The sequence below is a fragment of the Myotis lucifugus genome, unplaced genomic scaffold, assembly GCF_000147115.1.
Source record: "Myotis lucifugus unplaced genomic scaffold, Myoluc2.0 scaffold_114, whole genome shotgun sequence".
NCBI classification, from domain to species: domain Eukaryota; kingdom Metazoa; phylum Chordata; class Mammalia; order Chiroptera; family Vespertilionidae; genus Myotis; species Myotis lucifugus.
In genome coordinates, this window is record NW_005871162.1 from 1,090,194 (window position 1) to 1,103,355 (window position 13,162).

The following is a 13,162-nucleotide window of genomic DNA, read 5'->3' on the forward strand; positions in this document are numbered from 1 at the left end:
GCAGTGGTGGGCAAATTGTGGCCCCTTGAGTGTGGCTCTTCCACAAAATACCACGTGCAGGCGCGCACATACAGTGCAATTGAAACTTCGTGGCCACACTCAAGGGGCCAAAGAGCCGCATGTGGCTCATGAGCTGCAGTTTGCCGACCACTGTTATATAGGATGATACTGTAATGGTGGGTTGTCACTATATATTTTGTTAAAGCCCATAGAATGTACAATACAAAGAGTGAATTCTAATGTAAGCCCTCCTATACCTTCCCTCTGAGTAAGGCATGGAAACTCATTTTAAATATAAAGACATAGGTCAAAAGTAAAACAACAAAAGAGATAAACCATTAACATTAATCAAAAGGAATATGAAGTGACTATAAGTATTGATCAAAGTAGATTTCATGGCAAGAATATTACCAAGAATAATGAAACAAATCAATTCATCAAGACAATATAAAAATCTTAAACATTTGTATACCTAATGACAAAGTTTCAAAATACACAAAACAAAAACAGAAACGAAAGGAGAAATAGAAAATACACAATCACCATGAGGTATTTCAGCATCCTCTTGTCAATAATTGATAGACAGAAAATCAATGGGGATGCAAAAGAACAACACTATCACTTAACTTGAATTAACTGACATTTATAGAATAGTCCTCCCAATAGAGCAGATACACATTGTTTTCAAGTGCAAGACATACCACGTTCTGGACCATAAAATAAGTCTTAAATTAAGTCTTCAAAAAGTAGTATGTTATCTAACTACATGGAATAACATCAGAACTCAAAAACAAAAGATTTTTTTTAAATCCCCAAATGTTTACAAATTAAACACTCTAATATTCCATGGGCCAAAGAAGAAATAAAGAGAAAATATTATTAACTGAATGAAAATAAAAATACAACATATTGAGAATGTGGGTCCAGTTAAAACAGTATGTAGGAAGAAATTTATAGAACTGAACACCTGTATTTCAAATATTCATAATTTATTAATTTTGATTATTAGGCAGTCATAATTTTTTAAGTTGGTATCATAGTTACTTGCTAAGCAATACCTGGAGTTTATTTTCCAACTCTGTGTTACTTTACTATATTGCTTCTGCAGACATGATATCTTTGCTGTGTAAAGCAGCAAGGTGTGGTACATAAAACAGAGATTCAAACTCAGTTTGAATTCTGGCCATGACAGAGAATCCTTAGACTCATTAACCTTTTCTGATATATATATTTTTTCCTGTGAAGAAGGAATAGGACCACCTATTTTGAGTTGATAAAATAATTAAAATAAAACACCAAAACAATTTCTGGCATATAGTAGGTACTCAATGAATAGTAGTTATCTTCCTATTTGGGTATCATACTAACTCTGCAAGGATTGGCACTTCAAGAGTGCCCAAAAATAGTCATTTTATATCAGCTTTTTGTAGTACATTTATGTATGCCATTGCCTTTAATGATTTGCAACAGATTACCAGACTGTTATGAGCAGAATCCACACTAACTCAAACTAGTAGTTCCACTAATATTTTAAAAAATATTCAAGCATTTTCTGATGTTGGTGATTTAAGGTACTATTTGTTACCTTGCCTCTGGTAACATATTTGCAATTAATTTTCAGAAACTTCTCAGTAAATGCTTCTTCCTCTTCCGAAGTTGAAGATACAACTCGTGCAGGTCGAATACCAGTAAATGTAGACGAGGGAGTTGTTTCTTTCGGGTGCACTGCATCAGGATTCTTAAAAAAAAAAAAAAGGTACTTCAGAGAACTAAATAAAAATAAGCACATTATTAAAGCCAAATGAATAGCTTCCCTCAATAAGTGTTCTTCCTTCTCATCACATTCTGGAGTTCAGCCCAAAATGTTCTTATGTAAAAAATATAGGTAAGAATGGCACAGTTTTCACATTCATTAAAGATTTTTAACACAGCTTATACTTACATTTTCAATGGTTTTTGAATGGGGGATATAAAATATGAATCACTAGGAGAATGTTGAATTAACTGACAAACTACATTTCTTGTATTCCCAACTCCACACATATAAATATACCATGCGCACACACACACACACACACACACACACACACACACACATCAGTTGCTCCTGAATTAAACTGCTGGTCCTGATAAGACAATTTACTATATCCCTTAGGTGTTGGGAGCACAGGAAAAATAGAGTGCTTGTTTATGATACCTATGAATTTAGCAGAACCCATACACTGAAAGAGCCTTTAAAATTTCAAGCCAGCTTGGTTCAGTGGTTGAGCGTCCACCTACAAAACAGAAAGTCACGGTTCAATTCCTGGTCAGGGCACATGCCCAGGTTGCAGGTTCAATCCCCAGTGTGGAGCGTGCAGGAGGCAGCCGATCAATGATTCTCTGTCATCATTGATGTTTCTATCTTTCTCTCCCTCTCCCTTCATCTCTGAAATCAATACAAATATTTTTAAAAAAATAAAATCTCAAGCTACAAAGAATTTACCAATACCATTCTACAACGTATTTATTAGCCATACGTTCTTTGTCTTTTCTGGTGCCATGAACCATTCTCTCAGTGAAGCCTATGAACCTTCTCAAAATGTTTTAATACTTAAAATAGAGGTTTACAAAGAAAAACAATTACATTGAAACACAATCAAACATTTTTTTAATTGAAGATGTAGTAATATATATGCTTCTTTATTAATATAAGAACTAGTGGTGACTGATAATTATAATTTTCAAGTAGATGGCAATAAACAACATTTTATGATATCTACAACAATTCTAAAGTGATTTGAAAATATCTGTGAGTTCCAGTGGGGACAAAGTCACAGGTATGCCCATTGCTACACTATAGTTTGCTGTTTATAGTATTAATTTTTAAAAATGTTAAGATTTCACTAAAAATATTTATATCCAGGTTCACTGACCCCTTAGAACTAACTGACGGTTCTCCCCAAAGTTCAATTTTCTGTACAATGTAGGAAGATTAGACAGATGCCTTTTGATCTTTGTTTCAAACACCTCCTCAGAGGCCTTTCATACCTTATGGATAAATGTACAATGCCTTATTGAATACTTTTCATAGCAGTAGCAAGGTTCTGCAGAGTTTTAAGCTAAAAACTGCCACTTTGTTACTAATATCTAATAGTTCTGATCTGGTCTTTTGAAATAATAAGCAAGCCTGCCTCTTTTTCTATCTCACAGTCTTTAAGATATTGAAAAGAGCTATCCATTTTAACATAACTCTTTCTACTCTAATAAATGGATCCTTAAACCTATATGAGGACAGAATTTTCATACTTACTTTCTAAACTTCATTATACTCCTCCTAAAATGTAGGGTTGAATCCCCAGAACTTGGGCAGATATTTAACAGGTATTTTATGAAAGAAGGACAGACCAGTGCAGAATACTGAAAAACATCTATATTTAATATACTATATTTTTTAAATATTGAATTATGGGTTTTAAATATTGAATTGTGTTTTTTTCAGGGTGGGAGCTCCAATCACCAGGCAAGTCCCCCTTGAGCAAGTAGCCTTTCTTGCCTGAGTGAGATAGAAGGTTTGACAAAAGACCATTGTGACACCAAGTATGATTGACATTAATAATCATTTTATAGAAAACTTGAAGATACACAAAATGATTCTTGCTCATTCAAGTTTTTGAAAGTTTTTAAAAAAATATTAATAATGAAAATTTGGAGCTTAGATATAAGATTTACTGGCGACAAATACTTCCGGAAAAGACCAGAGATTCCCTGCCAATTGAATCAGCTCAAGACAGACCCTTTCATATTAATGAGACACTTAAATCAGAAAAGCTGACAAACTAAAACCTGCTGCTCCCAACCCAAACAGCAAATACAGAAAATTCCCAACTGAAAAGAACGCTGTGGGATGCCATACTATGATAACAAAGTGGCTAAGTTTACCAATTAAGCTAAAACCCAACGTACAGATTCTAACTAGCAGCACAAGTATAAAGTGGAAGATGGTCAGGAAGAACCAGATAGGAGCAATCAGGGTGTAGCAATCAGGGTGTTGCAACACCTGACCACGCAGCGACCTTAATCACGAATCATGCAAACTCCAGTCATCATGTTCTGTTCTGCCCTCCAAGAGGTGGAACAGGTAAGAATTATCCTATCTGATCATCTAGAATTATGTTTAACGGTTGAATGACCCTGTTCAATTACTCATCTCTAGTAACAAAATTCTCAACCTTTGCATTTTATGATGCAAATTAATAACATTACACTCAGCCTGTTAATTTAAGTTAAATAATTAAATAAGGGATATTAATAATATTAATGGATATTTATGAATACTTATTATATTTTTTTTAAATATATTTTATTGAGTTTTTACAGAGAGGAAGGGAGAGAGATAGAGAGTTAGAAACATCGATGAGAGAGAAACATTGACCAGCTGCCTCCTGCACATCTCCCACTGTGGATGTGCCCGCAACCCAGGCACACGCCCTTGACCAGAATCGAACCTGGGACCTTTCAGTCCGCAGGCCGACGCTCCATCCACTGAGCCAAACCGGCCTCGGCAATACTTATTATATTTAAGTGTATTATATGGACCATTTCATTTAATTTTCAAATCACTCATATATAAGGTATATACTATTACCTTAATTTTTTTCAATTTTGTAAGGCTCTTTTATTGTCAAATATAACACATATGCAGAAAAGTACATAAAACACATGTACAGATAAATGGATTAGTATCAGCACCAGGTCAAACAACAGCACATTGTAGGCAGCCTAGAAGCCCCGTTTGTCCTTTCTTAACCACAATCAATTACCTGGAAACCCTATGGGTTTGGGCTTTTTAAAAAATGTTTCTTTATTGTTATTCCCTTAATTTTTAGAAAAACTTGTGATTAGCTAATTTCTGTAACTTGCCCATTGAGTAAAATGAAGCTGAGATGCAAACCCATGTTGCCAACATGTGAACTAGTGAGGTTGAGTTCAATACCACACACCTTCCCTTTCAAATATCTTCTAAATAAAAGATAAATGTGTGAAGGAGAAAAGGTCAATGCAGAGCCATTGAAAGGCTCCTTACAAGTGGGAACAAAGCTATCAACAAATTTTGATATCCCCAAATCCAGCTGACATTATCTACTAGTTAACAGTATTATTCACCAAAACTATAGTCAAGTACATTGTCAAATGCTCTCCTTAAATGAATATACATTTCATTGAACAACATGATCTCTGAGATTCCCTCAAAGTCTCAAATTCTACAACTCAGTATTTATAGCAATCCCAATTTGTCAATGTAATCCTATCAAAAAGAAGACATGAGATTAACTTGGCAAATGTTCAACGTATAGCACTAGAGAGTACATTTCTTTTAAATAAAGATCAAAGTTGTGCAGAGGAATCTTAATCAGACCTCATTAAAACTTATATACATGTACATTATCCAAAGTATCAGTATTTCTAGGTTGCTGTTTTTAACTGTTGTTTATATATTTTTTAAATTAACTTTATTGGGGTGACATTGGTTTATAAGATCATATAGGTTTTATGTGTACATTTCTATGATACAAGATCTGTATATTACATTGTGTGCCCACCACCCAAAGTTAAATCATCTTCTATCACCATACATTTGGACCCCTTTACCCTTTCCTACTCCATCCCCTTCCCTCTGGAAACCACAGGCACTTCTTAGAGAATATAATTTTTACCTCATAGTCACTCACACCCAACTGTTGTTTATAGATTCTGATTCTTAATGCAGTGATTCTGAAGCTCACTTGAATGCTTTCTGAAGCTCCTTTGGCAAATTAAAATGAATAATTTTTGTTTTATTACTAGTACGCCATTTGGTATCCTAAACTTACAGTGCAAAGTGGAGCAGAGAAGAAACCGGTGTCTCCTAAAGTCAGCAAATAACAGAGAAGATTCCCTCATGAGTCTAGCCATTTAATGGAGGGAGAGGAGAACCATTTATAGCCTATATAATAAAGGCATAATATGCAAATCGACCTAACGGCAGAACAACCGGTTGCTATGATGCGCACTGACCACCAGGGGGCAGACACTCAACACAGGTGGTCAGTGCGCTCCCAGTGCGCTCCCACAGGGGAAGCGCTGCTTAGCCAGAAGCTGGTGAGTGCAGCAGTGGTGGCGGGAGCCTCTCCTGCCTCCGGTAAGGAGCGAGGGGTCCCAGACTGCGAGAGCCCCTGACTGCGAGAGGGGTGTCTGACTGCCGGCTTAGCCAGCAGGCGGACATCCCCTGAGGGGTCTTGGACTGCAAGAGGGCGCAGGCCGGGCTGAGGGACTTCCTATCATGATATTCTAATGTTTGTTAGGTAAAACTTCTTCCTTAGTGAAATTATTACATGGTATTTATAAGAGTGAATTGGTAACTATCCTTGGACCAACACCACCAACAGTAAATTGATTTATGCTGCCTGGTTTAATAAGAATGTTTCACTTTAAAAACTGGGATCTACAAATTTAAGTAAAAAATAAAAATAAAAATTTTATTCTACAATAGTCAAAGTAGGATTTAAAAAACATGGTGATATATACATGTACAGTGAGATGTATTCACAGCTATCTTTGAAAAGTAGGGACACTTACAGTGGCCTTATCAAATTCAGCCTCAGACGATGTTGGTGACAGGGGACTTATGGGGCTTAGCGATGGAGAGCTCTCCACACTGGAGACATAGTCAGGATCAGGAACATATAAAACCTGGAAGAAAAGGAAACATTCACCAAACTGAAATATTAACAAGCAGATCATGTTTTATTAGCAAGTACCGTTAATGACCTTTAGCAACAAATAGAATAAAAATATTCAGATTAAAAGAATGTTTTTACCATAATAATTCTAATAAAATAAGAAAACATATTTAAATTCAATTAAGAAAAGTTTGATAATACGTACATACTATCAGGAATAGGGTGGGGAAACAATAATTGTTATACCCTATGGGAGTTGCTCTTAAAAAACAATTTTGCAGTAGCTAGCAAAATTTTAAATGCACATATTCTTTATTACAGCAATTTTACTTCAAGGACTTTATAGAAATCTCTGAATATAAAGAAAAAAAGATATGTACAAGAGTGTTCCCTACAGTGGGCATAGTAAAACAGTAAAAATAGTAGAAAGCTTACACTGTCTAGTTAAAGTATATAAATACAGCGCAATACTCCAGACATAAAAGAATCTGAGATTGTACTGTGCTTATATAAAGTATTTTCCAAAGTCAAAGTCAAATAAAAAAAATAAGGTTAGAAGTCCTGTCAAGTGTGACTCAGGGTTTAGAGCACCTGCCTGTGCACCTAAGGGTAGAGGGTTCAATTATAGGTCAAGAGCATGTACCTGAATTGCAGGTTCGATCCAGCCTGGGTGTGGGCATGTTCAGAAGGCAACTAATCGGTGTATCTTTCTCACATAGATCTCTCTCTCTCTCTCTCTCTCTCTCTCTCTCTCTCTATCTCTCTCCCCCTAACTCCCTCCTTCCCTCATTCCCTCTCTTCCACTCTCTCTAAAAGTCAATGAGAAAATATCCTTGGGTGAGAATTAACTAACTAACTAACTAACTAACTAAATAAATAAATATTTTTAAAGGGCTAGAATATTTCTGGAAGGGGACACAAATTAGTAACTGTGGTTGCTTCTTTAAAAAGAAATTAGGTATCTGAGTTAGGATAACTTAACCTTTAAAAATGTCTGAATTTTTTTTATCATGTATTGCTTTGGATATTTTAAAAAGCTCTTTAAAACTAAATTTAAAAGACAAATCACAATTATTTTCTAAAGCAACCTGTAATAAGAAAAAAATCATTTGGACATAAGTGACAGTTAATTTTCTCTTCTGGAGCCAATCTGATTTGTTCAAAGCATGCATAAAATTATTATTCTTAAATCTTCTATATTATTAGCTATGTTGCAATGAATACTTTGTCTTGCTACTTAATACTTCTAAACACAAATGCATAGAAAAAAACCTACCTGTCCAGTAACAACTGCTCGGGAGAATAACTTATTTAACTGAACAAGTTCGTTTGGTGTTGTATCAAATTTCAGGGCTATACTATTCAAGGAATCCCTTGATTCAACCTGTTTAAAAGAAAACATACATTATTTTAATCCCTTAAAACAGAAAAACGGAAACTATGAGGTTTAGTGATCATTAGTATGTTTATGGATCAATCTTACATTTGATTAACAAGTGGTATTTCCATCTTTGGAGACAGGATAACTTGAAAAATTCAGTTCATTTTAGCAAATGATTTCAACCTATTATATAGAGTATATGCTTTATCATTATAGATCACAATTACATGTGAGCCTCTACTTGAAAAAATTTGAAAATAGATAATATAATTTACTAAACACAAACAAGTGATTTTTACTTTACAAAGACTTTAAAACAATATACTATTTCTTTGCAGGAGCAACCAATAAATGTTGCACTCTCACATTGATGTTTCTCTCTTTCCATCTCCTCCCTCTCTCTCTAAACAAAACATTATGTGTCTGTGCACATATGTGTATATATGTATACATATGCATATTTTTAACTTTAAAGCTATCTAAAGTACAAGAGAAGTTTATACTATATGTAGGTGATTTGGAAATGCATTTAAGCTAGATCATAAATATTTTAGACTAAACACATTTTGAGAGTACACTGTGATATTAAAATTTTTTAAAAACATATAGGGATACTTGTTTCTTTTATTTAGGATTTGACATATGAAATAAAGGATTAAGAAATTAAAAAAAGACTAACAGACTAATTAATCAAAGACCTGCTAGAGGATTTTTCATAACTTTTCTGGTCAATACTTGATTATATCCCAAAGGTCATTTATAACATTAAGAAAAAAATAATTTCAACTTAAAATTAACCTTCCCTCCAAAATAATGGCTCTTAATTTGAATTTAACTTTGCTACAGATAATACAAGTTTTATTGAATCACCAAAACAAAGAGTGGTAAACTCCTGAATTCAAAATCAACTAAACGTTAACAATTCTGCACAACCACATGGTTACCTGTGCAGATAATATCTTATACTTCATGCCTATAATCTTATGCCTTAATAAACACTAATGCAGGGGTCCTCAAACTTTTTAAACAGGGGGCCAGTTCACTGTCCCTCAGACGGTTGGAGGGCCGGACTATAGTTTAAAAAAAAACTATGAACAAATTCCTATGCACACTGCATATATCTTATTTTGAAGTAAAAAAACAAAATGGAAACAAATACAATATTTGTATTTGCATGTGGCCCGCTTTTTAAAATGCAAACAACTTACAGTATACTCAATAGTCCCTTTAGGTTTCTGAAAAGACATTCGTCTCCCATCTTTTTTGTCTAGGCTCTTCTTTTGGCCAGTATCTGAAAAAAAAAAAAAAAGAGGCAAAACTCTATTAAATGTATGTTGCTTTCAGAATAATGTCAAAGATTGCTAAATAGAGCTCAATGGGCTGATATGTATGAGATTCACTAGTAATACAGCTTGTTCCCTGGGATTCTATGCTCTAAAATATAATCAACTGTCAAAAAAAGAAAATGTACTTCCTCCCTGCTTGCTGTAGGAACTGACCAGTATGCAATACAATAATTGGAAATAAATTCAAAACATAATTAACTATCAGCAGGAAGGAAGTTATAAAAAACTAAAATATATATCGCTTCCTTCAACACATCTAAACTGATTTGAAGACTTTATATATTTATCTATATATATATATATATATCTATATATATAAAAAGCTAATATGCAAAGTGTCCCCTCAGGAGTTTGACCCAGAGAACGGGAGTTTGATCACTCGCTATGACATGCACTGACCACCAGGGGGTGGTGCAGAATGAAGTAAGGCCCCAGCCGGTAGCCAGAAGACCCCAATCGGCCCTGATCACCGGCCAGGCCTAGGGACCCTACCCATGCATGAATTTCATGTACTGGGCCTCAAGTATATATATAGTTAACAAAATCAAGTCTAAAAAATTAGTGCTAAATATTTGAAAAACGCTTAAACACTGAGACTGAGGGGGGTGGTGGGGAAGATGAAAACTCTCAGATGTAAAAACAGGCAAAAGATATGACCAGAGAACTCATAAGAGGACATAAAAATGGCCCTTAAGCATATAAAAGTGTGTTCAATCTAACTCATAATTAGAAAAATACACATTTGAACTACATGAATACCATTTCTCACCTATCAGACTGGTAAAAATTCAAAAGTTTGATTACACTGTTTGGCTATAGAAAAAGAGGTATTCTTCTTCATTCCTGAAGAAGAATTAAAATTTAAAATTAAAATACTTAAATTTTATTTTCTCATGAGAAAACATTAGAACTATTTTTAAATAGTTTTTTTACTTTATTTTTCCATCACCATCTATCCCCTCTATGTTAAATAAAGTTTTAAATAAAAATTTCTGCTAGCTCATAAACAACAGAGGAAGTAAAAAACACTTTCCACATTTTGCAATTTATAAACTTTTTAAGCAAAGTAAAATACAGATTACTTTTAACTAAAATATATCCTTCCTTAATTGACTTAGGAGTAACCATCAGTCTACACTTACTTTGCCTAACAGCAGTTTTTCAATCTGTTTCATAATATCCCAAGAGTTCATAAATAACAGCTAACATTTATCAAGTGCCAAGTAAAAATGTCACAATAATACCAACCTCTTAATATTTTTTAAGGATCTGCTTAATTTTAGATCCTTAAAAAATAAGGATCATTTTAGGAAATTCTTTCTAATGGCAACCAAATATCTTTCAGTCACTCCTACCTTCTAACTACCTAACCATTATTCTATACATGTACATATACATAAAATAGATCTTGACAATGTTGCCTACCCTAATATTAACAGCATCTCTAGATGGTTGGATTAGAGGTGACCTTCTAAACTTTAATCTTTGCAAAGTATCATTTCTTTATAATTAGCATGCATCACTTTTACCAAAAAAAAATTATTTTTCTTATAAAAGATTAGAAGCTAATATATCAAGATTCTATGACACATTCTAATATACCACATTAACAAAACAAGGGATAAAAATAATATAATCCTATCAATAAATATAGAAAAAGCATTTGGTAATATATAAAAACCATTTATGATTAAAACAATCAATGAAATGGGTATAGAAAGAAAGTACCTCGAGATAGTAAGGACCATATATGACAAACCCTCAGCCAGTATCACACTCAATGGTGGAAAACTGAAAGCTTCTCTAAAATCAAGACAAGGATCCCCACTCTCAACACTCATATTCAACACAGTCCGAGCCAGAGCCATCAGGCCAGAATACGAAAGAAAAGGCTTTCAAATTGGGAAGAAAGAACCAAAAGTGTCACTTTTTGCAGATGACATGATTCTGTATATAGAAAACCTTAAAGATTCCACCCAAGAACTATTAGAAACAATAAACAAATAGTCAAATTGCAAGACACAAAATCAATGTACAAAAATCCAATGCTTTCCTATATACTAACAATGAAACGTCAGAAAATGAAAAGAACAATTCCTTCTGCAATTGCAACCAAAAGAAAATACCTAGGAATAATCTTAACAAAGGATGTGAAGTACCTATATACTAAACACTGCAAATCATTATTAAGAGAAAATGAAAAGACACAATGAAATGGAAAGATATTCTGCATTCATGGATTGGAAGAATCAATCCACTGGCATCTAGTGCGTATGGACCACAGCCATGTTACCCAAAGCAATATACATATTTAATGCAATCCCCATCAAAATGCCCATGTTACCCAAAGCAATATATATATTTAATGCAAACCCCATCAAAATCCCAATGTAATTTTTTAAAGAAATAGAACAAAAATTATCAGATTAGTATGGAAAAGATTGAAGCTGGAAGTAATCACACTACCTGACTTCAAATTATACTACAGAGCTACGGTTATCAAAACAGCATGGTATTGGCAGAAAAACAGACACACAGACCAATGGAAAAGAACTGAGAGCCCCAACATACAGCCAGATGCATATGGGCAAATGAGTTTTGACAAAGGAGCCAAAAACACACCATGGAGAAAAGAAAGTCTCTTCCATAAAGGGTGCTGGGAACATTAGAAAGCCACATGGGGAAGAATGAAACTTGCTAATCAAAACTACAATGACATACCACCTTACAACTGTTAGAATGGCTATTATCAACAAGACAGATAAATAACAAGTGCTGCTGGAGAGGTTGTGGGGAAAAAGGAACCCTCATTCATTGCTTGTGGGAATGTAAACTGGTACAGCCACTATGAAAACCAGGATGGCCAGCGTGTCTCAGGGGTCAGAGCGTCTGCCGGAGCACCGAAGGGTCTCGGGTTCGATTCCCGCTGAAGGGTACATATCTGGTCCAACCTTATAGTCTGTCAATGGTAAAACATATCAACATCATTACTACACAGAAGTGGTGAGCGGTAAGATCAGTAACAACAAACTGGGTACTAGGGTGCAGCCAATCTACCCGTGTGGTGGAGAGTCTGTACAAGAAACACATGCACAGGTCATTGTCAAGACCTGGAGGAAGGGCCTGGCTTTTCGAAAGGTGTGCCACAAAGTATTTTTTTAAAAATATATTTTATTGATTTTTCACAGAGAGGAAAGGAGAGGATAGAGAGTTAGAAACATCGATGAGAGAGAAACATCGATCAGCCGCCTCCTGCACACTCCCTACTGGGTAGGTGCCCACAACCAAGGTACATGCCCTTTGGCCAGAATCGAACCCGGGACCCTTGAGTCCACAGGCCAACGCTCTATCCACTGAGCCAAACCGGTTAGGGCATTAAAACGTGCAATACCTGACTACGTTGGGTTACTAAAAATCTTTTAAAGGGGAGATTCACCTGGGGGGGGGGGGCCCCCCGTCACAGGAGTCGCCTAAAAACCATCGGAAAAACACCTTTTATGATTACATCTTGTTGTTGTTGTTAATCATCTATGCTGCTAATTATAAACAATTTGTAGCAACGAAAAATGGGGGATCATCAACAACATGATGGGGTGTGTAGAGGGGGGGCGGCAGTATTAAGGCTGCTGGTCCACTGCTTTAGAATCGTCAAAAAAAAAAAAAATAATGACGACGCGACACACAATAGCCGCCGCGAGCGACTATCAGAGAATACTATTTTTTTTTTTTCATGA

At 35.0% G+C, this 13,162-nt stretch overlaps 1 protein-coding gene and 1 non-coding gene across 4 annotated transcripts in view; both read right to left on the reverse strand.

Annotated features, from left to right (window-relative positions):
* The window catches only part of OXR1 (oxidation resistance 1), a 265,270-nt gene that overhangs the window by 50,910 nt on the left and 201,198 nt on the right, over positions 1-13,162 (reverse strand). For all 3 annotated transcript variants that reach the window (XM_023757782.1, XM_023757781.1, XM_023757780.1), the window contains exons 4-7: positions 9,291-9,373; positions 7,978-8,085; positions 6,598-6,711; positions 1,586-1,738 (exon numbers count right to left, since the gene is read on the reverse strand). In XM_023757782.1, coding sequence (XP_023613550.1) covers positions 1,586-1,738; positions 6,598-6,711; positions 7,978-8,085; positions 9,291-9,373 — 458 coding nt within the window. The remainder of the gene's footprint in view (positions 1-1,585; positions 1,739-6,597; positions 6,712-7,977; positions 8,086-9,290; positions 9,374-13,162) is intronic.
* Positions 4,008-4,143, reverse strand: LOC111826956. Its single transcript, XR_002830405.1, has one exon. It is a non-coding gene; the product is annotated as a U8 small nucleolar RNA (small nucleolar RNA).